Source organism: Salmo salar, chromosome ssa10 (genome assembly GCF_905237065.1).
Source record: "Salmo salar chromosome ssa10, Ssal_v3.1, whole genome shotgun sequence".
NCBI lineage: Eukaryota > Metazoa > Chordata > Actinopteri > Salmoniformes > Salmonidae > Salmo > Salmo salar.
This window is the reverse complement of record NC_059451.1, coordinates 41246800-41274374: the sequence shown is the minus strand read 5'-3', so window position 1 is coordinate 41274374 and position 27575 is coordinate 41246800. Positions and strand designations below refer to the sequence as shown.

The window sequence follows — 27575 nt, the reverse complement described above, 5'->3', positions numbered from 1 at the left end:
CCCGTCTTTACATGTGAAGCTTGTTAAAGAGCACACCTGCCTGCTACTGAGTTGTAGGACTTCTAGAAGGAGAGGTGGAGAAAAATCATCTAATCAGAAGTCTCACAGAGACAAAAATGTGTCGGTGTCTCTGTCGGTGTCTCTGTCGGTGTCTCTGTCGGTGTCTCTGTCGGTGTCTCTGTCGGTGTCTCTGTCTCTGTCGGTGTCTGTCATTCTATGGATGCTGTTGTATCTGTCAACACTCTAAACCCAGGCTTGCCAGCTAATCCCTCAGTGGTGCATGGGCACGTTGTACCTTTTAAGTTAGCGTGTGCATATTCTGTCCTGTATTGGTTTCTAGATCTGTCATTTCTTCTTTCCTCCCCAGGTCCCGCCTCCCCGACCCTGCGTAGCCAGGCATTTCAGAGGGTGTTCAGGACCCGCTATAAGATAGAGACACGCCTGGGCGGAGACAACGCACACACAGCCAACTATAGCCACACCCTCTCTTGGAGAGCTAAGAGGATCCAGACGGCCAGGTAACACACACACTCACTCGCAGATACATAAACAGTGAACCACATGATACACTATATATGCAAGTGTAGTGGACACCCCTTCAAATGAGTGGATTTGGCTATTTCAGCCATACCCGTTGCTGACAGGTGTATAAAATTGGACACACAGCCATGCAATCTCCATAGACAGACATTGGCAGTAGATAGGCTCGTACTGAAGAGCTCAGTGACTTTTAACGTGGCACTGTCATAGGATGCCACCTTTCCAACAAGTCAGTTCGTTAAATTTCTTCCCTGCTTGATCTGCACCGGTCAACTGTAAGTGCTGTTATTGTGAAGTGGAAACATCTATGAGCAACAACGGCTCAGCCACTAAGTGGTAGGCCACACAAGCTCACAGAACGGGACCGCGGAAGGCATCTGTCCTCAGTTCCAACACTCAATAAATACCGAGTTCCAAACTGCCTCTGGAAGCAACGTCGGCACAATAACTGTTCGTCAGGTGCTTCATTAAATGGGTTTCCATGGCCGAGCAGCCACACCCAAGCTTAAGATCCCCATGCGAAATGCCAAGCGTCTGCTGGAGTGATGTAAAGCTCGCCACCATTGGAATCTGGAGCTGTGGAAACGCGTTTTCTGTAGTGATGAGTCACGCTTCACAATCTGTCGGTTTGGCGGATGCCAGGAGAACACTACCTGCCCCAATGCATAGTGCCAACTGTAAAGTTTGGTGGAGGAGGAATAATGGTCTGGGGATGTTTTTCATGGTTCGGCCTAGGCCTTTTAGTTCCAGTGAAGGGAAATCTTAACGCTACAGCATACAATGACATTCTAGACGATTCTGTGCTTCAAACTTTGTGGCAACAGTTTGGGGAAGGCCCTTTCCTGTTTCAGCATGATAATGCCCCCATGCGGCAGGGTAGCCTAGTGGTTAGAGTGTTGGACTAGTAACCGAAAGGTTGCAAGTTCAAATCCCCGAGCTGAGAAGGTACAAATCTGTCGTTCTACCCCTGAACAGGCAGTTAACCCACTGTTCCTAGGCCGTCATTGAAAATAAAAATTTGTTCTTAACTGACTTGCCTAGTTAAATAAAGGTAAAAATATATATATATATAAATAAATGCACAAAGCGAGGTCCATACAGAAATGGTTTGCCGAGATCAGTGTGAAAGAACTTGACTGGCCTGCACAGATCCCTGACCTCAACCCCATCCAACACCTTTGCCGACTGCGAGCCAGGCCAAATCAACCAACATCAGTGACCTCACTAATGGTCTTGTGGCTGAATGGAGCAAATCCCTGCAGCAATGTTCCAACATCTAGTGGAAAGCCTCCCCAGAAGAGTGGAGGCTGTTATAGCAGCAAAGGGGGGGACCAACTCCATATTCATGATTTTGGAATGAGATTTTGTCCACATACATTTGGTCATGTAATGTGTATGTAGAGTGCATTAGGAAAGTATTCAGGCCCCATCACTTTTTCCACATTTTCTTACGTTACATCCTTATTCTATGATTGATGAGGGGAAAAAACAATGTAATCAATCTACACACAATACCCCATAATGACAAAGAAAAACAAGTTTTTAGAAATGTTTGCAAATGTATTAAAAAAAACTAAAACTGATATCACGTTTACATAAGTATACAGACCCTTTACTCAGTACTTTGTTGAAGCACCTTTGTAATCTCTGCCATTCTCGATTCTTCTTGGGTATGACACTACAAGCTTGGCACACCTGTATTTAGGGAGTTTATCCCATTAATCTCTGCAGATCATCTCAAGCTCTGTCAGGTTGAATTGGGAGCCTCGCTGCACAGCTGTTTTCAGGTCTCTCGAGATATTAGATCGGGTTCAAGTCTGGGCTCTTTCTGGGCCACTCAAGGACATTCAGAGACTTGTCCCGAAGCCACTCCTGCGTTGTCTTAGCTGTGTGCTTAGGGTCGTTGTCCTGTTGGAAGTTGAACCTTTGGCCCAGTCTGAGGTCCTGAGCGCTCTGGAGCAGGTTTTCATCAAGGATCTCTCTCTGTACTTTGCTCCGTTCATCTTTCCCTCGATCCTGACTAGTCTGCCAGTCCCTGCTGCTGAAAAACATCCCCACAGCATGATGCTGCCACCACCTTGCTTTACCGTAGGTATTGTGCCAGGTTTCCTCCAGATGTGACGCTTGGCATTCAGGCTAAAGAGTTCAACCTTGGTTTCATCAGACCAGAGAATCTTGTTTCTCATGGTCTGAGAGTCTTTAGGTGCCTTTTGGCAAACTCCAAGCAGGCTGTCATGTGCCTTTTACTGAGGAGTGGCTTCCGTCTGGCCACTCTACCATGCAGGCCTGATTGGTGGAGTGCTGCGGAGATGGTTGTCGTTCTGGAAGTTTCTCCCATCTCCACAGAGGTACTCTGGAGCTCTATCAGAGTGACCATTGGGTTCCCTGTCACCTCCCTGACCAAGGCCCTTCTCCCCCGATTGCTCAGTTTGGCCAGGAGGCCAGCTCTAGGAAGAGTCTTAGTGGTTCCAAACTTCTTCCATTCAAGAATGATGGAGGCCACCGTGTTCTTGGGGACCTTCAATGATGCAGAAATTTGTTGGTACCCTTCGTTAAGACACTAACAGCTTACAGACAGTAGGCAATTAAGGTCACAGTTATGAAAACTTAGGACACTAAAGAGGCCTTTCTCCTGACTCTGAAAAACACTGAAAGATGCCCAGGCTCCCTGCTCATCTGCGTGAAAGTGCCTTAGGCATGCTGCAAGGAAGCATGAGGACTGCAGATGTGGCCAGGGATGTCTGTATTGTGAGACACCTAAGACAGCGCTACAGGGAGACAGGAAGAACAGCTGATCGACTCGCAGTGGCAGACCACGTGTAAGAACACCTGCATAGGACCGGTACATCTGAACATCACACCTGCGGGACAGGTACAGGATGGCAACAACAACTGCCTGAGTTACACCAGGAACGCACAATCCCTCCATCAGTGCTCAGACTGTCCGCAATAGGCTGAGAGAGGCTGGACTGAGGGCTTTTAGGCCTGTTGTAAGGCAGGTCCTCACCAGACATCACCGGCAACAGCGTCGCCAACGGTTACAAACCCACCGTCGCTGGATCAGACAGGACTGGCAAAAAGTTCTCTTCACTGACGAGTCGCGGTTTTGTCTCACCAGGGGTGATGGTCGGATTCGTGTTTATCGTCGAAGGAATGAGCGTTACACCGAGGCCTGTACTCTGGGCGGGATCGATTTTTGAGGTGGAGGGTCCGTCATGTTCTGGGGCGGTGCGTCACAGCGTCATTGGACTGATCCTCATTCTGCCATGACCCTCCAGCATGACAATGCCACCAGCCATACTGCTCATTCTGTTTGTGGTTTCCTGCAAGACAGTCAGTGTTCTGCCATGGCCAGCAAAGAGCCTGGATCTCAATCCCATTGAGCACGTCTGGGACCTGTTGGATCGGAGGGTGAGGGCTAGGGCCATTCCCCCCAGAAATGTCCGGGAACTTGCAGGTATGTGCCTTGGTGGAAGAGTGGGGTAACATCTCACAGCAAGAACTGGCAAATCTAGTGCAGTCCATGAGGAGGAGATGCACTGCAGTACTTAATGCAGCTGGTGGCCACACCAGATACTGACTGTTACTTTTGATTTTGACCCCCGCTTTGTTCAGGGACACATTCAATTTCTGTTAGTCACAGATTTTTACACATGTTACGGTTGCTGAAAATAAATGCAGTTGACAGTGAGAGGATGTTTCTTTTTTTGCTAAGTTTATAGACCGGTGTGTGCCTTTCCAAGTCATGTCCAATCAATTGAATTTACCACATGTGGACTCCAATTAAGTTGTAGAAACATCTCAAGGATGATCAATGGAAACAGGACATGTCATTGCAAACCACCCCCCCAGCTCTCTTCTCTCTTTACCATCTCTCTTTCCCTTTCTCGCCCTCTCTTTCTCTTCTCTTTACATCTCTCTTCCCTTTCTCGCCCTCTCTTTCTCTTCTCTCTTTACCATCGCTCTTCTCTCTCTCCCTTCTCGCCCTCTCTTTCTCTTCTCTTTGCCTTCTCTCTTCTCTTTCTCCTTTCTCACCCTCTTTCTCCTTTCTCTTTATCGCTCAATTGTTTCTATCACTCGCTCTTATTCTGAGAGTGGGGAAATCCACTGAGATAAAGCTACGTTAATTAGCATAATAAGCACTTGTGATGAGTGAGATGTACATGTGATTTACAGGGCTCTAACTTAACCCTTCTCTTTATCCCTCCTTATCTCTTTACCACTCATCCATTCTGTCTATCATTCTGTCTTTCTTTCGCTCTCTGTGAGGGAGGCGTACAGAACGATAGACCAGAGACAGAATGATGGAAGCGATAGAATGAGATGATGGGAAGGGTTCTACAGATGTTATGAAGTGGTTATGAGGTCATAACTGGGGGACAGAGGGAGAGTTAATGAATGTTTATGATGAGGTCATTATTGGGCGACAGGAAATAAGTTAATGTGTTATTCATGACCTCCTCACCATGGGACGGACAGTTAAACAGTTAATGGTGTATTATGATTATTAACATAGGCTTATGGTTTTATTACACTGGTAATGAATAGGTCATATGGTTATGGAGTTGGTTAATGTATTATTGTGGTAGGCATGTTAAAATGCCTTTGTGTTAATGCTACCCTGTTTCCCTAAGCCTCACAATGGGCTGTGGTGGGAGGAGATTACAAGCCGTTGTATATCTCACACACTGTTATATTCATAGTATACAGGGTTCAGTTGGAGTGCAGTGCGGGTGTGTTTTGTCTTTGTAGCCGTGGCCACCTGCTGTGTGTGTGTGTGTGTGTGTGTGTGTGTGTGTGTGTGTGTGTGTGTGTGTGTGTGTGTGTGTGTGTGTGTGTTTGCAGGTGTCTGGAGCCCTGTGAGACAACAGCCACAAACTGAGAAGAGATACAGACACACATGACTGTTATATTTCAGCTTGGAGAGATGCTGTAGTTTCTCCCCATTAGGAACATTCTGTTACTTATTGTTTGCCCGTTTTGTTTTGTGTGCTGTTCATGTGTTGCACAGTTATCTTAATTCCCCTGCATGTGTATCTGTGTGTGGAATCTCATTTGTGTAATTCAGATTGAGGTAGATGAAACAGTGGGGCTTAGACTAGATTTAGGGCCTCCGGTGACTTATTACTATTCATTTAGCCGCTGCAGTAAATATTGATTCATCAAGGGTTTTTCAATTTGAGCCACGCGACATCCTGTGAAATATCACCAAGTCTGGAGATCGGGGGGACAGGACAGGTCCCCTGAGAGAGAAGAGGTTCTCCCCAGACCCCCCTCCTGTCCTCTGTACCCCCCGCCCTCCTTACATCCCCTCACTACCTCAATCTGTCTGACTCTCTAACACCCCCGAACCTTTTATCTATAGCTCTGTTGGCTCATCGTACCCCTCCACTGACTAGAACTACCCCATCTTTAGCTCATCGTACACACTCACCCAGTCATCATCAGTGTCCCAAGGCTTCAGTCTCATCGTACACACTCACCCAGTCATCATCAGTGTCCCAATGCTTCAGTCTCATCGTACACACTCACCCAGTCATCATCTGTGTCCCAAGGCTTCAGTCTCATCGTACACACTCACCCAGTCATCATCTGTGTCCCAAGGCTTCAGTCTCATCGTACACACTCACCCAGTCATCATCAGTGTCCCAAGGCTTCAGTCTCATCGTACACACTCACCCAGTCATCATCTGTGTCCCAAGGCTTCAGTCTCATCGTACACACTCACCCAGTCATCATCAGTGTCCCAAGGCTTCAGTCTCATTGTACACACTCACCCAGTCATCATCAGTGTCCCAAGGCTTCAGTCTCAGCGTACACACTCACCCAGTCATCATCATCGTCCTGATTGGTTCTGCTAGAGCTCCAGAACCCCAGGGAAGGTCTTAATTGGTTCTCCCAGAGCTCCAGAACCCCAGGGGAAGGTCCTGATTGGTTTTGCTAGAGCTCCAGAACCCCAGGGGAAGGTCCTGATTGGTTCTGCCAGAGCTCCAGAACCCCAGGGAAGGTCCTGATTGGTTCTGCTAGAGCTCCAGAACCCCAGGGAAGGTTCTGATTGTCCTTTAGAGATTCTCAAGCTGTAGCCTCACACTCATCATGTCTCTGTGGGACTAAATATGGTTAATTCTCATTTCTAAGGTGGTGCTTGATGCCCTTGGCAAAGAGTGACCAGCACCAGCACCAGCCCCTGTCACCCTTTAGTCCCCTCTCTCTGTCTTCTGTTAGTCTCCCACCTAGGACCAGGGGAGTGACCCATCCCCTACCAAGCATGTCATGTGGTCCTCAGTGTGGTGTCAGCAGTAATGGGCATTGTGGTTGATTGAGTGCTGGGGGAGTCTGGGTGGGGGGGTGAATGGTTGTCGTATTTCAGCCCCCACCACCAGAAAATAGATATCATCTCAACATTAAGTCCATTAATAGTAGCAGGAGTTGAATTAAGAAAGCCGTAAAGCATGCAGCGCACCCCAGGATAAATTACTGCCCTCCATCCCTCCCTTCCTCGCTCCAGCCTTCCCTCCTTTTCTCTCCTACTCTGTCGCTTAGTTACCGCCCTCACACTTTCTTTCTTTATCTTTCTTTCTCTCTTTCCCTCTGCATCTTTCTATTGCTGCCCATATTTATTTTTGTTTCTCTGTCCATTTGTCTCTCGTTAGTTTTTCTCCTTCTCATCTTCTCTGTTTTCATCCTCTTCCTATGTTTCCCTGTCTCCATATCCATATTCTCCATGCTCATTCACTCTTCTCATCTAGCTCACTATCACCTTCTCATCTTCTCTGTTTTCATCCTCTTCCTATGTTTCCCTGTCTCCATATCCATATTCTCCATGCTCATTCACTCTTCTCATCTAGCTCACTATCACCTTCTCATCTTCTCTGTTTTCATCCTCTTCCTATGTTTCCCTGTCTCCATATCCATATTCTCCATGCTCATTCACTCTTCTCATCTAGCTCACTATCTCCTTCTCAATTCTCTTTGGGGTTTAATAATGCTTGATTGTTTATTTTGAACTACTGTTGAGACGCGCGGGCGCACACACACACACACACACACACACACACACACACACACACACACACACACACACACACAACGTGGTCTGTTGTGCCCTTGTCTCATCTCGTTTAGTGCTCCTGTATTGATCAGTAGAGGATGAGGGAGACAAGGCAATAAATGCTGCTACGCTCTCCTCTTCTTTATCCCATCACTCCCTTCGTCCCTCCTCCTCACCCTTCTCATACCGCAATGTACTCCTCTACTCACTACTTATCAAATCCATCATCACATTCTCACCTACCCCTTCTTACTTTCTATTCTCACCTTTTTACTTCTCATTCACACTCTTCTAGTCTTCCCTCTTTCTTACACAGATACGCTGTCATCAACACCTGGGGTCATCTCCAGCTTTCTGATTGCTTTGTCTTCATTTGATGTTGTTTTGCTCAGAGTAGTCCCTTACACTCATGTGGTTAGTGTAGATTTCATTGTCTTAATGCGTGTTTAGGACCATTGTAACTGCATGGCTTTAGGCAGAGTGTGGTCTTCCTCTCCTCGCTGTAGGAATTGGCTAGATGACTGTTTGTGCTGCTCAGTCTGTTCCAAGGGTAACTGTTTTTCCAATATGAGCTTACTAATGCTTTCGCTGCAGGCCAACAGAAGAGAACAGAGCAGCATTATTCAGAGCACTTGCGCGACCCCCAAATTCTTCCCTGTCACCAAAACAAAAGTCAGATCATTCATCAACAGCAGTAGTAGTGCTGAATCGCTCTTTCCTTCATCTGTGTGTCGCGCATGGTGAGAGTGGCACACACACACACATTCACAGGCATGCAAACACTCAGAATATAATCACAAGGGAGTTCCTCTCTTCTCTCTTTCCTCCCCACTTCTCTCTTTTCTCTCTTTCCTCCCCACTTCTCTCTTTCCTCCCCTCTTCTCTTTTCTCTCTCTTTCCTCCCCTCTTCTCTTTTCTCTCTCTTTCCTCCCCTCTTCTCTCTTTTCTCTATTTCCTCCTCTCTTTTCTCTCTTTCCTCCTCTTTTCTCTCTCTTTCCTTTTCTCTCTTTTCTCTATTTCCTCTTTTCTCTCTTTCCCTCTTTTCTCTCTTTCCCTCTTTTCTCTCTTTCCTCCCCTCTTCTCTCTTCTCTCTTTTCTCTATTTCCTCCTCTTTTCTCTCTTTCCTCCCCTCTTCTCTTTTCTCTCTCTTTCCTCCCCTCTTCTCTCTTTTCTCTCTTTCCTCCCCTCTTCTCTTTTCTCTCTCTTTCCTCCCCTCTTCTCTCTTTTCTCTCTTTCCTCCCCTCTTCTCTCTTCTCTATATTTCCTCCCCTCTTCTCTCTTCTCTATATTTCCTCCGCTCCTCTCTCTTCTCTCTATTTCCTCCCCTCCTCTCTCTTCTCTCTATTTCCTCCGCTCCTCTCTCTTCTCTCTATTTCCTCCCCTCCTCTCTCTTCTCTCTATTTCCTCCCCTCCTCTCTTTTCTCTCTATTTCCTCCCCTCCTCTCTTTTCTCTCTCTATTTCCTCCCCTCCTCTCTTTTCTCTCTCTATTTCCTCCCCTCCTCTCTTTTCTTTCTTTCCTCCCCTCTTTGCTCGTTTCTCTCTTTCCTCCCCTCTTTGCTCGTTTCTCTTTCCTCCCCTCTTCTCTCTTTTCTCTCTTTCCTCCCCTCTTCTCTCTTTTCTCTCTTTCCTCCCCTCCTCTTTTCTCTCTATTTCCTCCTCTTCTCTTTCCTCCCCTCTTTTCTCTCTTTCCTCCCCTCTTCTCTTTCCTCCCCTCTTCTCTTTCCTCCCCTCTTCTCTTTCCTCCCCTCCTCTCGTTTCTCTCTCTTTCCTCCCCTCTTCTCTCTTTTCTCTATTTCCTCCTCTCTTTTCTCTTTTCTCTCTTTCCTCCCCTCTTCTCTCTATTTCCTCCTCTCTTCTCTCTATTTCCTCCCCTCTTCTCTATTTCCTCCCCTCCTCTCTCTTCTCTCTCTTTACTCCCCTCCTCTTTTCTCTCTATTTCCTCCCCTCCTCTCTCTTCTCTCTATTTCCTCCCCTCTTCTCTTTTCTCTCTATTTCCTCCCCTCTTCTCTTTTCTCTCTATTTCCTCCGCTCTTCTCTTTTCTCTCTATTTCCTCCCCTCTTCTCTCTTTTCTCTCTATTTCCTCCCCTCTCTTTTCTCTCTATTTCCTCCTCTCTCTTTTCTCTCTATTTCCTCCTCTCTCTTTTCTCTCTCTATTTCCTCCCCTCCTCTCTTTTCTCTCTCTATTTCCTCCCCTCTTCTCTCTTCTCTCGATTTCCTCCCTTCCGCTCTTCTCTCGATTTCCTCCCCTCCGCTCTTCTCTCGATTTCCTCCCCTCCTCTTTTCTGTTTCCTCCTCTCTGTTCTCTCTGTTTCCTCCTCTCTCTTTTCTATCTATTTCCTCCTCTCCTCTCTTTTCTCTCTCTTTCCTCCCCTCCTCTCTTTTCTCTCTCTTTCCTCCCCTCCTCTCTTTTCTCTCTATTTCCTCCCCTCCTCTCTTTTCTCTCTTTCCTCCCCTCCTCTTTTCTCTCTCTTTCCTCCCCTCCTCTCGTTTCTCTCTCTTTCCTCCCCTCTTCGCTCGTTTCTCTCTTTCCTCCCCTCCTCTATTTCCTCCTCTCTTTCCTCCCCTCCTCGTTTCTCTTTCCTCCCCTCTTTTCTCTATTTCCTCCTCTCTTTTCTCTTATCTCTCTCTTTCCTCCCCTCCTCTTTTCTCTCTTTCCTCCCCTCTTCTCTCTTTTCTCTGTTTCCTCCCCTCTTCTCTTTCCTCCCCTCTTTTCTCTCTATTTCCTCCCCTCCTCTTTTCTCTCTATTTCCTCCTCTCTTTCCTCCCCTCTTCTCTCTCTTTCCTTCCCTCTTCTCTTTCCTCCCCTCTTCTCTCTTCTCTCTATTTCCTCCCCTCCTCTCTTCTCTCTCTTTACTCCCCTCCTCTTTTCTCTCTCTTTACTCCCCTCCTCTTTTCTCTCTCTTTACTCCTCTCCTCTTTTCTCTCTCTTTACTCCTCTTCTCTTTTCTCTCTATTTCCTCCCCTCTTCTCTCTTTTCTCTCTATTTCCTCCCCTCCTCTCTTCTCCCCTCTCTCTATTTCCTCCCCTCTTCTCTCTTCTCTCTATTTCCTCCCCTCCTCTCTTCTCTCTCTTTACTCCCCTCCTCTTTTCTCTCTCTTTACTCCCCTCCTCTTTTCTCTCTCTTTACTCCCCTCCTCTTTTCTCTCTCTCTTTTCTCCCCTCTTCTCTTTTCTCTCTATTTCCTCCCCTCTTCTCTCTTTTCTCTATTTCCTCCCCTCTTCTCTCTTTTCTCTCTATTTCCTCCCCTCTTCTCTCTTTTCTCTATTTCCTCCCCTCTTCTCTCTTTTCTCTCTATTTCCTCCCCTCTTCTCTCTATTCTCTCTCTATTTCCTCCCCTCTTCTCTCTATTCTCTCTCTATTTCCTCCCCTCTTCTCTCTATTCTCTCTCTATTTCCTCCCCTCCTCTCTTCTCCCCTCTCTCTATTTCCTCCCCTCCGCTCTTCTCTCGATTTCCTCCCCTCCGCTCTTCTCTCGATTTCCTCCCCTCCTCTTTTCTCTCTGTTTCCTCCTCTCTGTTCTCTCTGTTGCCTCCTCTCTTTTCTATCTATTTCCTCCTCTCTCTTTTCTCTATATTTCCTCCCCTCCTCTCCACTCACCACCTATAACCCTGTGGGATCATGGTCTATGGGGTCAATCTACCAGGGCTGTAAATAAATATCTGCTCCCCCCACACACACACACACTCACTCCCCACACACACACACACTCACTCCCCACACACACACTCACTCCCCCCCCCCACACACACACACACACACACACACACACACACACACACACACGCACACACTCCCCCCACCCCACACACACACCAGCTCTGAATCTCTCTTGTCCCCACTAATACACCTCCACTCATTCTGCCCCATTGTTTGTCCCATTAAAGAATCACCATGGTGATTGAGATGTGTATGCAGTGAGAGTGTGTCCCCCAGGCCTAGGGGGACAGAGCGGTATATCGGAGTGTCTGTGAAAGGGCTCCACCCTGAAATGAGTGTGCTGTCCGGCAGGGGAGGATTTGTGTGGCAGACAGACCTAGAGGAGCTCTGATAACAGATCTCTAGTTGGGGGGTCAAGGGCAACACGTGGAACAGGTCAAGGAGAGAGAAGAGGAAATGAAGAGATACTGCTGCTCTTTCTCTAACTGTTCTCCCTCTCTTTTCTAAGATGGTTGTATCACTTGGGGCTAGTGCTGAGCGATTAACCGAAACCGGTTATTTTTCCGTTTTTAAACAGCTAATTGACCAATGTCTGTTCAATTATTTGAATTCCATGTCGTTTTTTTATTTTTGTATTTTTTTGGTCAACGCACATTTTCTAACTGCAGTTTCTCTAGAGATAAATCAGATCAAGCCCAGACTGTGCGATGTAGTAGGGAGTTGTAGTTTCCAACAGGCCACTATTTTGCATACAGTAGTTTTGGCGCAAAAAACGTGGTAATTAACTACAATGACCATAATCCATTCCAGACGGAGAGAAGAAGACGTGAGCGATAAGGATAAAGAGCAGTTGCTTCGTGAGGTATCTCTACCTGAAAATACATGATCTAAGTCATTGATAGTTAGTATTCAGCAGTCATACAAATATGCCTTATTTACTACTAAAAAAAGTGATCTTGTCAGACATCATAGGCAGCAGCTCTATAGAGATGAGATGTTGACTTGGAATGAAATAATAGTCATTAAATAAAATACATCTAATATACACAACAATTGAAATAATATTCTGACAGGGAAAGCGTGTTTACGTTCAAAGAGAGAGAAAATAAAAACATCTCGTGCACGAGCCCCAGTCTGATGGTCCTCTGACAGGCCACTATCCAAATGCGCTAATGTGTTTCAGCCAGGGGCTGCCTCGATATCATTCAGCTTTTTCCCGGGTTCTGAGAGCCTATGGGAGCCGTAGGAAGTGTCACGTTACAGCAAAGATCCTCAGTCTTCAATAAACAGAGCCAAGATGAACAAGAACTTGTCAGACAGGCCACTTCCTGTAAGGAATCTTCTCAGGTTTTTGCCTGCCATATGAGTTCTGTTATACTCACAGACACCATTCAAACAGTTTTAGAAACTTTAGGGTGTTTTCTATCCAAAGCCAATAATTATATGCATATTCTAGTTACTGGGCAGGAGTAGTAACCAGATTAAATCGGGTACGTTTTTTATCCGGACGTGTAAATACTGCCCCCTATCCCCAACAGGTTAAAAGTACGAATGCAGAAATCACTCCACTATTTCCTGGTTGCTAAGATCTAATAGTTCGCCTAATTTAAGTTTATATGACAAAATAAGCAAGAATACTGTAGAAAATCATTGTACCATTTAAACTGCTGTGAAATATATTTTCCAGTACCAAAAATATTGTGTTTTCAGCTGTTTGAAGTTGGTGTACAAAACCGAACATAAAAAAATTAAACATTAAAAACAGGAAGCGTAAAAATAGCGCACATAGAACCGATCTACCGCTTTTTAGACTTTCAATGAGGATGACAGATCTATCACATTTCTCTGTGAATTTTGTCCTGGCCTCTCTCCCTCCCAGGCCTCCTGGCCTCTCTCCCTCCCAGGCCTCCTGGCCTCTCTCCCTCCCAGGCCTCCCAGCCTCTCTTCCTCCTGGCCTCTCTTCCTCCCGGCCTCCCTCCCTCCCTCTCTTCCTCCCGGCCTCTCTCCCTCTCTTCCTCCCGGCCTCTCTCCCTCCCTCTCTTCCTCCCGGCCTCTCTCCCTCCCTCCCGGCCTCCCTCTCGGCCTCTCTCCCTCTTGGCCTCTCTCGTCCTTTCTCGTTCTCTCTCACTCCCGGCCTCTCTCCGCCTCTCTCACTCCCGGCCTCTCTCCGCCTCTCTCACTCCCGGCCTCTCTCCGTCTCTCTCACTCCCGGCCTCTCTCCGTCTCTCTCACTCCCGGCCTCTCTCCGTCTCTCTCACTCCTGGCCTCTCTCCGTCCCGGCCTCTCTCCATCTCTCTCTCTCACTCCCTTCCATCCTCCTTCCCTCTCTCCTCATCTCTCATTAATAGGGAGATTACATGGTGATAGTAGGGGTGGTGTATAGAAGTTAATATGGTCCCACAGAGGCTGTTATCAGTAATGATGTTGTGCTGGAGGGGGGGGGAACTCATTCAGACAGCTGCCTACCTCAAATTACACTCAATTACATGCAAACACACAAACACACACACACACACGCATGCAAACACACACACGCACACATACACACAAACACACTCATGCAGACACTCTCTTGTATAGGCTATAGACACACACATTCTCTCATACTGTATGAACACACACACACACACACACACACGTTTACTTATACACACTCAACCACACACTTCCACACACATTGACATTTTCCCCAATGCTCCATCACCCCTCCCTCATCCTGCACCATGTGTCAGGGTTAACTGCTGTCTATGTTAAGTGTTCATGTCATATCCACATTAACCTCCACGATGGCTCCCCTGGCTTTGGGGCCCTGCTAAAGCCTCCCTGGGAGCCAGTCACTGCTCCTACATTAGCCACCATTACGACTCCCTTGGCTCCAGTTGCCCTGTGTAGGGCACACACTGATCTTGTATTTGTGAAACTGAGTGTCTCTGCTGGTGAGTTATGGCCCGGTGTGGTAGAGGGAGAAAGGGAGCTAACTGGGGATCTGTACCTCTTTTCTTTTCTCTACTACACGCAGACTCCCCACTGCATGGACCTGTCATTGTGTGACCATTGTTTTGGTTGTGTGTGTGTGTGTGTGTCCTTGTCTTTGTGTGTGTCCTTGTCTCTGAGTGTGTAGTGTAGAGCTAGTTGTGTGAGTGTGGGTCCCCTCTCTGTTCTCTGTAATGGGAGTCAGGAACTCTGGCTCCAAACACATTTCCAGCCCATCTAAAGTCCAGCAGTAAATGATGACCTGCGCCATGCACACCAGCCCCAATCCCACCCAAACACAAGTGACAGGCCAGTGCAATTTATCCCCATAACCCCTGCCTCCAACATCACACGCACACAGATGCACACACTGTTTTAAACACACACATAGCACAGAGGGGGACTTCCTTAGAGTTTAGATGTCGTTGTGTGAATATTTGTGTGCATTCTTTAGGCTGGTGCGTGTGCGTCGGTGCGAGTCTGCGTGAAGGTGTTTGTGACTAGGACTCTGTGTGTGTGTGTGTGTGTGTGTGTCCGTTGGGCACCATGCGTTGCTTCAGGACCGGGGCAGCCCTCCCTGCTCTGGCCTCCTACCTATTATCTCATTGATTTCCTCCTCTTTTCAATTCTCTCCATTTCCACACTGCCGTCCTTTCCATTAGGGCAGCAATTTAACAGAGTGCTGTGACACGGGAGAGAAGGAGGAGGGAAAGAGGAAAGGAGGGAGGGTTAGACTGGGAGGCATGAAGAGAGAGGAGGGAGATGAGGAGGTAGACGATGGGAGATATCGTGGAAGAGACAGGCCGAGAGAAAAGGGGTGGAGGTGTGGTGAGGCAGTGAGCATATTACCAGCGCAGTATCATTCAACTCCTAACTACTTTGTGGTTAACCTGAATGGGTCTTTTGGCCCAAGTACTGTATTCCCCAGCAGTTCTCCTAAAGATCCAAGTACTGTATTCCCCAGCAGTTCTCCTAAAGATCCAAGTACTGTATTCCCCAGCAGTTCTCCTAAAGATCCAAGTACTGTATTCCCCAGCAGTTCTCCTAAAGATCCAAGTACTGTATTCCCCAGCAGTTCTCCTAAAGATCCAAGTACTGTATTCCCCAGCAGTTCTCCTAAAGATCCAAGTACTGTATTCCCCAGCAGTTCTCCTAATGATCCAAGTACTGTATTCCCCAGCAGTTCTCCTAAAGATCCAAGTACTGTATTCCCTAGCAGTTCTCCTAATGATCCAAGTACTGTATTCCCTAGCAGTTCTCCTAATGATCCAAGTACTGTATTCCCTAGCAGTTCTCCTAATGATCCAAGTACTGTATTCCCCAGCTGTTCTCCTAATGATCCTTCCTTCACACCTCAGTTTCCTCCCATAGAAATACCATCCCAAGACCTGGAATTGTGAAACTTTTCAAACAAGATGTTCTGTGTATTCCTACTTTCCTTTACTAACACTTTGCCAATCTCTCCCTCTCCCCCCCAGGAATGTACTCCAGAGCCGTCTGCGTCCCCCGGGACAGGACAGGCACCCCCCAGCCCAGCACTGGAGAGGTAGAGGGAGGAGCATGCGCTGGATCGGTGGCACCCTCTACAGCGTCTCAGCCAATAAGCTGTCCCGCACCATGACATCCAGTGCACCAATCAACAGAACAAGTACTATACACACCTTACAAAATACACTGTGCCAATCATTGTAGGCAAGGGTTACAAACAGAATCTGATCAAAAGAGCGAGAGGCATGTGAGTGCAATTGTTGTTCTAGACCACTGAGGGAGTGCATGTTGACGTATGATAGTGTGTAGCCCTGTTATTGGCATTATGCTAGGCCTTGTGGCACTATGCTAGGCCTTGTGGCACTATGCTAGGCCTTGTGGCACTACGCCAGGCTAGGCCTTGTGGCACTACGCCAGGCTAGGCCTTGTGGCACTACGCCAGGCTAGGCCTGGTGGCACTACGCCAGGCTAGGCCTTGTGGCACTACGCCAGGCTAGGCCCGGTGGCACTACGCCAGGCTAGGCCCGGTGGCACTACGCCAGGCTCGGCCCGGTGGCACTACGCCAGGCTCGGCCCGGTGGCACTACGCTAGGCCTGGTGGCACTACGCCAGGCTCGGCCCGGTGGCACTACGCCAGGCTCGGCCCGGTGGCACTACGCCAGGCTCGGCCCGGTGGCACTACGCCAGGCTCGGCCCGGTGGCACTACGCCAGGCTCGGCCCGGTGGCACTACGCCAGGCTCGGCCCGGTGGCACTACGCCAGGCTCGGCCCTGTGGCACTACGCCAGGCTAGGCCTAGACGCACTACGCTAAGCCTGGTGGCCCTATGTTAGGCTAGGCCTGGTGGCCCTATGTTAGGCTAGGCCTGGTGGCACTACGCCTAGTATGAGTGCAGAAGTGTAGCGGTTAAAAGTCGTCTGTCCTTGGTTGCAACACTCACTAACGAGTTCCAAACTGCCTCTGGAAGCAACGTCAGCACAAGAACTGTTTGTCAGGAGCTTCATGAAATGGGTTTCCATGGCCCAGCAGCCGCACACAAGCCTAAGATCACCATGCGCAATGCCAAGCGTCGGCTGGAGGGGTGTAAAGCTCACTGCCAATTGACTCTGGAGCAGTGGAAACACGTTCTCTAGGGTGATGAATCACACTTCACCATCTGGCAGTCCGACGGATGAATCTGGGTTCGGTGGATAACAGGAGAACGCTACCTACACCAATGCATAGTGCCTATTGTAAAGTTTGGTGGAGGAGGAATAATGGTCTGGAGCTGTTATTCATGATTCGGGCTAGGCCTCTTAGTTCCAGTGAAGAGAGATCTTAACGCTACTCCATACAATGACATTCTAGACGATTCTGTGCTTCCAACTTTGTGGTAACAATTTGGGGAAGGTCCTTTCCTGTTTCAGCGTGACAATGCCCCCGTGCACAAAGTGACGTCCATACAGAAATGGTTTGTCGAGATCGGTGTGGAAGAGCTTGACTGGCCTGCACAGAGCCCCTGACCTCAACCTAATCGAATAGCTTTGGGATTATTTGGAACGCCAACTGCGAGCCAGGCCTAGTTGCCCAGCATCAGTGCCCAACCCCTCTGATGCTCTTGTGGCTGAATGGAAGTAAGTCCACGCAGCAATGTTCCAGCATCTAGTGGAAAGCCTTCCCAGAAGAGTGGAGACTTTTATAGCAGCAAAGGGGGGACCAACTCCATATTAATGCCCATGATTTAGGAATGAGATGTTCGACAAGCAGGTGTCCACATACTTTTGGTTATGTAGCGTATGAGGTGTGTTGTGTGTTAGCCATCTGGAATAATAAAGCTGTAATCTGTCACTGGGACAGGAGGGAGGGGCTGCTGGGGGGGAAACGACCCAGATTAAACCCAGACCTGAGCTGCTAGCTTTCGCTCGCTGGCTGGCTGTCTCTGTCTCTCTCTCTCTCTGTCAAAACCTGTGGCTGGAATTGGAGTTCCGTTCTGTTCCCACAGCTCGTGACTCGCCTCTTGATAAACACACAGACATTCCAGCATGGTCTGAACACGCCTTCAGTGTCCACCACCATGATTTCAGATCTCACCAGTCCAGTTAGCTGAGATTATACTCCTCTTCTGGTCCTGATCTTCTGTCAGTGGCCTCCCGTCATAGTGCCAAGATCACATACTGAGGAGGAGGATATCTCTTACACCTGAAATGTTCCAAAATTAGAGACTTGGATAAGTGTCAAGCCTCCTTACCTTACCCCCTCTCTCTTACACCATATCTCGTTCCCGCCCGCCCTCCCTCCCAAAACTAGAGGCTTGGATAGGTACCAGGCCTCCGTAGCTTCCCCCCTCTCTCATTCACTCCCCTCCTGTACCCCATCTGTCCCATGTTCTCAGACTGTACTGGTTGTCACGTTTGGCTTCGGCTGCCAGGCTGAGGCTGGTGCTGGCCCCATCGCACCACACAGACGAGCTAGATAGGCTGCAATGACCTGACGGCTATCTGCCTGCGTGGGCACACAGTGTGCAGCCCTAGTGCTGAGTACACACACACACACATGCATGGACAGGCACACACACAAAATGTGTCAGTCACAGTGGTGTATTAATAACGCCATATGACCCAATTTGAGTTGGTTATGTTTTGGTCTTTATAAAGGCTGTCTTTTCTCTGATTCCATTGCCTATTTTCCCGAACAGTGAGATGGTCCAATCCACAGGAGATTTCCCCCACCACCTCGAGTACTTTCTTCCGGCCATCCAGCACTCGTTTTGTGGCCAGGTAGGCACTTTAGTACACACACACTGCTGCTACAAGACTCGTATTATGATTGCTAAATACTGCACAATAGAAAAACCACTTGCTCCCTCCAATCCCCCCCTTCCCCAGAACATGTTTATTATATTCTACTGAGCAATTTACTTTATGTTCCTATTCTTATCTTTTATCATTTCTTATTGTTGTTGGCTTGTGGAGAAGGAACCTGCAAGTAAGCATTTGGTTGGATGGTGTATACCAGTGGTCACCAACCTTTTCTGAGTCAAGATCACTTTTCAGAGTCAAAATGCAAGCCGAGATCTACTGCTCTGATCTGTTTGGAACATGACTGTTGATTGTGTGTGTTCTGTCCCCCAGTCGTGCGGTTCAGAGGAGTCTAGCCATCATCAGACACGCTCGTCAGAAGAAGACCCAGAAACAGTACTGCATGTACTTCAACCGCTTTGGAAAGTGTAACCGTGGCAACACCTGCCCCTACATCCATGATCCTGATAAGGTCGCCGTCTGTACCAGGTAACACACACCTAAAAACAACCATGTACAGCTGTGTTGGCTCTGTGATTGGCTGCTCTGTGATTGGCTGCTCTGTGACCTGAAGACTCTTCCCATTGCAGGTTCCTGAGGGGTAAATGTAAGCAGACGGATGGGACCTGTCCATTCTCGCACAAGGTGGCCAAGGAGAAGGTGAAACTGGACACACTACACTACACACACACACACACACACACACACACGCAATAATCCTTGAGAAGGTGAGAATATGTGAAACGTCAATGTCTCCCTCACACCAGCTGGGTTGGAGTGTACTACTGTAGTTAGACAGTTAACATTTGGCGCCGTCAGTTACATAACCAGGAAGATTACAGAACGGGAATTGAATTAGGACCGGCTGTTAGTTTTGCACCCAGAGTTATGGCTGGTAGAAGAGGTGCTGTATCGAGTTATGGCTGGTAGAAGAGGTGCTGTATCGAGTTATGACTGGTAGAAGAGGTGCTGTATAGAGATATGACTGCTAGAAGAGGTGCTGTATAGAGATATGGCTGGTAGAGGAGGTGCTGTATCGAGTTATGGCTGGTAGAAGAGGTGCTGTATCGAGTTATGGCTGGTAGAAGAGGTGCTGTATTGAGTTATGGCTGGTAGAAGAGGTGCTGTATCGAGTTATGGCTGGTAGAAGAGGTGCTGTATCGAGTTATGGCTGGTAGAAGAGGTGCTGTATCGAGATATGGCTGGTAGAAGAGGTGCTGTATGGAGATATGGCTGGTAGAAGAGGTGCTGTATGGAGATATGGCTGGTAGAAGAGGTGCTGTATGGAGATATGGCTGGTAGAAGAGGTGCTGTATGGAGATATGGCTGGTAGAAGAGGTGCTGTATGGAGATATGGCTGGTAGAAGAGGTGCTGTATGGAGATATGGCTGGTAGAAGAGGTGCTGTATGGAGATATGGCTGGTAGAAGAGGTGCTGTATGGAGATATGGCTGGTAGAAGAGGTGCTGTATGGAGATACAGCTAAGAGTCATGTTCACACTATTGGCACAGCTCCTGTCTCTGTGCTCCCACTGGCAGTATTGAGATACAAATATACACAAGCTATACACACTGGCAGTATACACACCGAGAGCCACTCAGACACGTGACCTGATTCTGGGGTAAGGGTTACGTGTTGAGAAGGGGTACGGGGCGATGGCGCTGTCATGACCAAAATGGTGATCCCTGTCGAGGGTTTCAGATGTCCCAACATGGTTCACACCTTAGCGTGTAACACCTTAAAAGGCATGGGTACACAACCCCCTAACTAACTAGAACACACACACACACACAGACGGTTACACATGCCCATATGTTCACAGTCAGTCACACACACCCATTACTCTTGTGAAGGCCTGAGACAGACATCTGAACTGGATCCATCTCAAATAGGTCAGCAGTTAAAAGTAGGACACCTGCTCGTTTCAAAACAGTTTGATTTGGTTCCAAATGTTGAAATCAGTGTTTGTATTAAATCCAAGAAGATCTAGAAGATGAGCTCTAGATGTAACCACCTCCTTCCCATCACATTTAGTTCTACCAACACCAGCATAGAAGCCCATCCTTATAATGCTTCATGGATAAGTCTATAGTAACATATTAGTAAGTGTAGTTAAAATGTCTTATTTATTTTTCACCTTTATTTAACCAGGTAGGCTCGTTGAGAACAAGTTCTCATTTGCAACTGCGACCTGGCCAAGATAAAGCAAAGCAGTTCGACACAAACAACAACACAGAGTTACACATGGAATAAACAAACATACAATCAATAATACAGTAGAAAAATCTATATACAGCATGTGCAAATGAGGTAGGATAAGAGAGGTAAGGCAATAAATAAGCTATGGTGGCGAAGTAATTACAATATAGCAAATTAACACTGGAATGGTAGGGTGTGCAGAAGATGAATGTGCAAGTAGAGATACTGGGGTGCAAAGGAGCAAGATAAATACATAATTACAGTATGGGGATGAGGTAGATTGGATGGGCTATTTACAGATGAGCTATGTACAGGTGCAGTGATCTGTGAGCTGCTCTGACAGCTGGTGCTTAACTTCTATGGGCTACGTGGGACGCTAGCGTCCCACCTGCGGGACACAGCCAGTGAAATATCAGGGCGGCAAATTCAAAACAACAAAATGTCATAATTAAACTTTCTCATGCATACAACTATTTTACACCATTTTAAAGATGCACTTCTCCTTGATGTAACCCCATTGTCTGATTTCAAAAAGGCTTTACAGCGAAAGCAAAACATTAGATTATGTTAGGAGAGTACATAGACAAAAATAATCACACAGCCATTTTCCAAGCAAGGACATGTGTCACAAAAAACCAAAACACAGCCAAATGAAGCACTAACCTTTGACGATCTTCATCAGATGACACTCCTAGGACATTATGTTACACAATACATGTATGTTTTGTTCGATAAAGTTCATATTTATATACAAAAACAGCATTTTACATTGGCGCGTGATGTTCAAAAAATGTATTCCCACCAAAACGTCCGGTGAATGTGCACATCAATTTACAAAAATACTCATCATAAACGTTGACAAAATATATAACAATTATTTAAATAATTATAGATGGACTATTCCTGGATGCAACCGCTGTGTCAGATTTTAAAATAGCTTTACAGAGAAAGCACATTTTTCAATATTCTGAATACATAGCTCACCATCACAGCAAGCTATACAGACACCCGCCAAGTTCGGGGCAACCTAAACTCAGAATTAGTATTATAAATATTCTCTTACCTTTGCTGCTCTTCATCAGAATGCACTCCCAGGACTGCTACTTCCACAAGAAATGTTGTTTTTGTTCGAAATAATCCATATTTATGTCCAAATACCTCCGTTTTGTTTGTTCGTTCAGAGCACTATCCAAAGGCATAAGGCGCGAGCGTGGTACCAGAGACAAAAAGTCTAAATGTTCCATTACCGTACTTAGAAGCATGTCAAACGTTGTTTAAAATCAATCTTTCTGGTATTTTTAACGTAAAATCGCGATAATATTCCAACTGGACAATTAGCATATTCATTCAAGAAGAAAAAGGAGGAGCGGCGCCCTCGCGGGATAGCGCATATCCAATCCCTTTGTCTCCAGGCAGTCCACTCAGTGACTGAGCTCCTATTATCTGCCCAGTGACAGGAGAATGCTGAAAGAACTTTCTGAAGGCTGTTGACAGCCAATGGAAGCCTTAGGAAGTGCAACGTGACCCCACAGAAACTGTAGTTTCGATAGAGAATCAAAAGAACTACAATTCTCAGACTTTCCACTTCCTGGTTGGATTTTTCCTCTGGTTTTTGCCTGCCATATGAGTTCTGTTATACTCACAGACATCATTCAAACCGTTTTAGAAACTTCAGAGTGTTTTCTATCCAAACCTACTAATAATATGCATATTCTAGTTTCTGAGCCAGAGTAGTAACCAGTTTAATTTGGGTACGTTTTCATCCAGCCGTACACCTCAACAGGTTAAAGCTAGTGAGGGAGGTAAGAGTCTCCAGCTTCAGAGATTTTTGCTGTTCGTTCCAGTCATTGGCAGCAGAGAACTGGAAGGAGAGGCGGCCAAAGGAAGAATTGGCTTACAGGAGAGTTTACAGTCTAACCAGACACCTAGAATATGTGGATAACTACAAATACCTAAGTCAGAACCGTCCAGAGTAGTGATGCTGGATGGGCGGGCAGGTGCGGGCAGCGAATGGTTGAAGAGCATGCATTTAGTTTTACTTGCATTTAAGAGCAGTTGGAGGCCACGGAAGGAGAGTTGTATGGCATTGAAGCTCGTCTAGAGGTTATTTAACACAGTGTCCAAAGAAGGGCCAGAGGTATACAGAATGGTGTCGTCTGCGTAGAGAAAAGAATCACCAGCAGCGAGAGCGACATCATTGATGTTTACAGAGAAGAGAGTCGGCCCGAGAATTGAACCCTGTGGCACCCCCATAGAGACTGCCAGAGGTCGGGACAACAGGCCCTCCGATTTGACATACTGAACTCTATCGGAGAACTAGTTGGTGAACCAAGCGAGGCAATCATTTGAGAAACCAAGGCTGTTGAGTCTGCCAATAAGAATGTTGTGATTGACAGAGTCGAAAGCCTTAGCCAGGTCGATGAATACGGCTGCACAGTTATCTCTTATCGATGGCGGTTATGATATTGTTTTGGACCTTGAGCGTGGCTGAAGTGCACCCATGACCAGCTCTGAAACCAGATTGCTTGGCAGAGGTACGGTGAGTTCCCAAGTTGTCGGTAATCTGTTTAACTTGGCTTTCAAAGACCTTAGAAAGGCAGGGTAGAATAGATATAGGTCTGTAGCAATTTGGGTCTAGAGTGTCTCCCCCTTTGAAGAGGGGGATGACCGCGGCAGCTTTCCAATCTATGGGAATCTCAGACAATACGAAAGAGAGGTTGAACAGGCTAGTAATAGGGGTTGCAACAATTTCGGCAGATCATTTTAGAGAGGGTCCAGATTTTGTAGGGGTCCAGACTTTGCAGCTCTTTCAGAACATCAGTTATCTGGATTTGGGTGAAGGAGAAGTGGGGGAGGTTTGGGCGAGTTGCTGTGGGGAGCGCAGGGCTGTTGACCTGGGTAGGAGTAGCCAGGTGGAAAGCATGGCCAGCCATAGATAAATGCTTATTGAAATTCTCAATTATTGTGGATTTATTGGTAGTGACAGTGTTTCCTAGCCTCAGTGCAGTGGGCAGCTGGGAGGAGGTGCTCTTATTCTCCATGGACTTTACAGTGTCCCAGAACTTTTTTGAGTTTGTACTACAGGATGCAAATTTCTGTTTGAAAAAGCTAGCCTTAGCTTTCCTAACTGCCTGTGTATATTGGATCCTAACTTACCTGAAAAATGGCATATCACGGGGGCTATTCGATGCTAATGCAGAATGCCACAGGCTGTTTTTGTGCTGGTCAAGGGCAGACAGGTCTGGAGTGAACCAAGGGCTATATCTATTCCTGGTTCTACATTTTTTGAATGGAGCATGCTTATTTACGATGGTGAGGAAGGCACTTTTAAAGAATAACCAGGCATCCTCTACTGACGGGATGAGGTCAATGATATTCCAGGATACCCCGGCCAGGTCGATTAGAAAGGCCTGTTCGCTGAAGTGTTTTAGGGAGCGTTTGACAGTGATGAGGGGTGGTCGTTTGACCGCAGACCCATTAGAGATGCAGACAATGAGGCAGTGATCGCTGAGATCTTGGTTGAAAACAGCAGAGGTGTATTTGGAGTGCGAGTTAGTTAGGATGATATCTATGCGGGTGCCCATGTTTACGGATTTGGGGTTGTACCTGGTAGGTTCATAGACAATTTGTGTGAGATTGAGGGCATCAAGCTTAGATTGTAGGATGGCCGGGGTGTTAAGCATGTCCCAGTTTAGGTCACCTAGCAGCTCGAGCTCAGAAGATAGATGAGGGGCAATCAATTCATATATGGTGTCCAGGGCACAGCTGGGGGCAGAGGGTGGTCTATAGCAAGAGGCAACGGTGAGAGACTTGTTTCTGGAAAGGTGAATTTTTAGAAGTAGAAGCTCAAATTGTTTTGGTACAGACTTGGATAGTAAGACACAACTCTGCAGGCTATCTCTGCAGTGGATTTCAACACCGCCCCCTTTGGCAGTTCTATCTTGGCGGAAAATGTTATAGTTAGGGATGGAAATTTCTGGGTTTTGGTGGTTTTCCCAAGCCAGGCTTCAGACACGGCTAAGACATCCCAGTTGGCAGAATGTGCTACAGCAGTGAATAAAGTTAGCTGATGACCGCTAGCAGTGGTTAGGTGACTGATAGCTGGTAGCTAGTTAGCTAGCTAGCTTCAGTTGAGGGATTCCAGTTCCGATTTAAGTAGAAATACTTAAAAAAAAACAGATCCACACCACATTGGGTGAGGCGAATTGCAGGAGAGTATTTAGAAGTTGAGGTTTAGGAAAAATATTAAAAAGAATGCGAAGAACAAGATATTAAAGGATATATATATACATGGGACAAGACAATACAAGACATTTACATTTACGTAATTTAGCAGACGCTCTTATCCCGAGCGACTTACAAATTGGTGCATTCACCGTAAGATATCCAGTGGAACAACCACTTTACAATAGTACATATCTTTTTTTGGGGGGGGGGTTAGAAGGATTACTATATCCTATCCCAGGTATTCCTTAAAGAGGTGGGGTTTCAGGTGTCTACGGAAGGTGGTGATTGACTCCACTGTCCTGGCGTCGTGAGGGAGCTTGTTCCACCATTGGGGTGCCAGAGCAGCGAACAGTTTTGACTGGGCTGAGCGGGAACTGTGCTTCCACAGAGGTAGGGGGCCAGCAGGCCAGAGGTGGATGAACGAAGTGCCCTTGTTTGGGTGTAGGGCCTGATCAGAGCCTGAAGGTACGGAGGTGCCGTTCCCCTCACAGCTCCGTAGGCAAGCACCATGGTCTTGAGAGGGAGAGGGAAAAGGATTTCTAAGGAGGAGATAGACAGACAGATGGGTCAGGGGAGAATGAGAGAATGTCCACTTGGGAGAGATGAGGATTCCAGTGCTACCACCCCGCTAACCAGATTCTCTTGGGGTGTGCGAGAACACGTGGTCAGATGAGGAGAGAGGAGTAGCAGTGTTTTCTGTGGTAATCCATGTTTCCGTCAGCGCCAAGAAGTCGAGGGACTGGAGGGTAGCATAGGCTGAGATGAACTCTGCCTTGTTGGCCGCAGACCGGCAGTTCCAGAGGCTGCCGGAGACCACGAACTCCACGCGCTGGGACCACCAGGTTAGCGTGGCAGCGGCCACGCGATGTGAAGCGTTTGTATGGCCTGTGCAGAGAGGAGAGAACAGGGATAGACCGACACATAGTTGATAGGCTACAGGAGAGGCTACGCTAATGCAAAGGAGATTGGCCTGAAAAATTAACTAAACAACTGGGGAAGCGAGAGAACAGGGCCTGCCTCACTAACAATTCACTGAAACACTAAAACGCTAAAATATAACTTTTCTAGCTACCACTAGAAATTAAAATTGATGTAAACTACAGTGGTTCAATGTTTCCAGGAATAGACTCAAACTTAGTTTATTCCGCTAGATAACTTGGTACAGTATTCTTTCAAAAGCCCGAACAGATATGTTTTACTAAACCATAATCATTTCAAACCTTGCTTACATTTATAGACCATCACATGTCTCTCTATTATGTGTGAGAATACTGGGGAATAGATTTTCTGGTATGTTTACAATCTTTTATGTACAACAATGAAAATAAAATAAGAATTACAGCTTTTTTTAAATATATTTGTTTTTGCTCTGAAAACTTGGGGAGCCAAATAAAACCACCCGTGCCAGTTGGGGAATGCTGGTATAGGGGAAAGGAAAGTGGTGACACTAAATAGGGAAAGATGTTTTCCTCTAGAAAAACAACCCACAGACAGGTGTCCAGTCCAGGCTCGCCATCCATCCAACACACACACACAAAAAGACCAAGACATGCATGAACGCACGCACGCACACACAGTCACGCACACAGACCGAGACACACACGCACAGTCACATACACATCCACACACACTGAGACACACACACGCACAGTCACATACACACCCACCCACACACACACTGAGACACACACACAATTCTGTGCACCTGTGTCGGCTGTCATGCTGTGGTCCCAGAGTTCCTAGAGGCCAGCTGTCCGTTTATCTTACGGGGCAGAGAAATGAAGGGGGAGTAGAGAGGTGGGGGGGGGAGTAGAGAGGAGGGGGTTAGAGAGGTGGGGGAGTAGAGAGGTGGGGGAGTAGAGAGGTGGGGGAGTAGAGAGGTGGGGGAGTAGAGGGGTGAGGGGGGAGTAGAGGTGAGGGGGGGCAGTAGAGAGGTGGGAGGGGTGGCAGTAGAGAGGTGGGGGTAGGGGGGAAGTAGAGGGGGGCAGTAGAGAGGTGGGGGCAGTGGAGAGGTTGGGGGGAGTAGAGGTGGAGAGGTGAGGGGGGAGTAGAGAGGTGAGGGGGAGTAGAGGTGAGGGGGGCAGTAGAGAGGTGGGAGGGGTGGCAGTAGAGAGGTGGGGGTAGGGGGAAGTAGAGGGGGGCAGTAGAGAGGTGGGGGGCAGTGGAGAGGTTGGGGGGAGTAGAGGTGGAGAGGTGAGGGGGGAGTAGAGAGGTGAGGGGGGAGTAGAGGTGAGGGGGGGCAGTAGAGAGGTGGGAGGGGTGGCAGTAGAGAGGTGGGGGTAGGGGGGAGTAGAGAGAGATGGGGGGGAGTAGAGAGAGGTGGGGGTAGGGGGAGTTGAGAGAGGTGGGGGGGAGTAGAGAGATGAAGGGGAGTAGAGAGGTGGAGTGATGGTAGGGGGTAGAGGAGTGGGGGTAGGGGGTAGAGGAGTGGGGGTAGGGGGTAAGTAGAGAGGGGTGAAGCGGGATGGGGGATAGAGGGGAGCAGTGGTGTAAAGTTTTTTTGGGTATCTGTACTTTACTATTTATATTTTTGACAACTTTTACTTCGCTACATTCTTAAAGAAAATGATGTACTTTTTACTCCATACATTTTCCCTGACACCCAAAAGTTACATTTTGAATGCTTAGCAGGACAGGAAAATGGTCTAAGTCACACACTCAAG

The 27575-nt window shown here is 47.4% G+C and overlaps 1 protein-coding gene across 1 annotated transcript in view; it reads left to right on the top strand.

Moving 5' to 3' along the window:
- LOC106560406 (zinc finger CCCH domain-containing protein 3) overlaps nucleotides 1–27575 on the top strand; it is a 102817-nt gene that overhangs the window by 62718 nt on the left and 12524 nt on the right. Inside the window, exons 4-8 of the mRNA XM_014123293.2 lie at nucleotides 368–518; nucleotides 15701–15870; nucleotides 18384–18465; nucleotides 18820–18975; nucleotides 19077–19146. Coding sequence (XP_013978768.2) covers nucleotides 368–518; nucleotides 15701–15870; nucleotides 18384–18465; nucleotides 18820–18975; nucleotides 19077–19146 — 629 coding nt within the window. The remainder of the gene's footprint in view (nucleotides 1–367; nucleotides 519–15700; nucleotides 15871–18383; nucleotides 18466–18819; nucleotides 18976–19076; nucleotides 19147–27575) is intronic.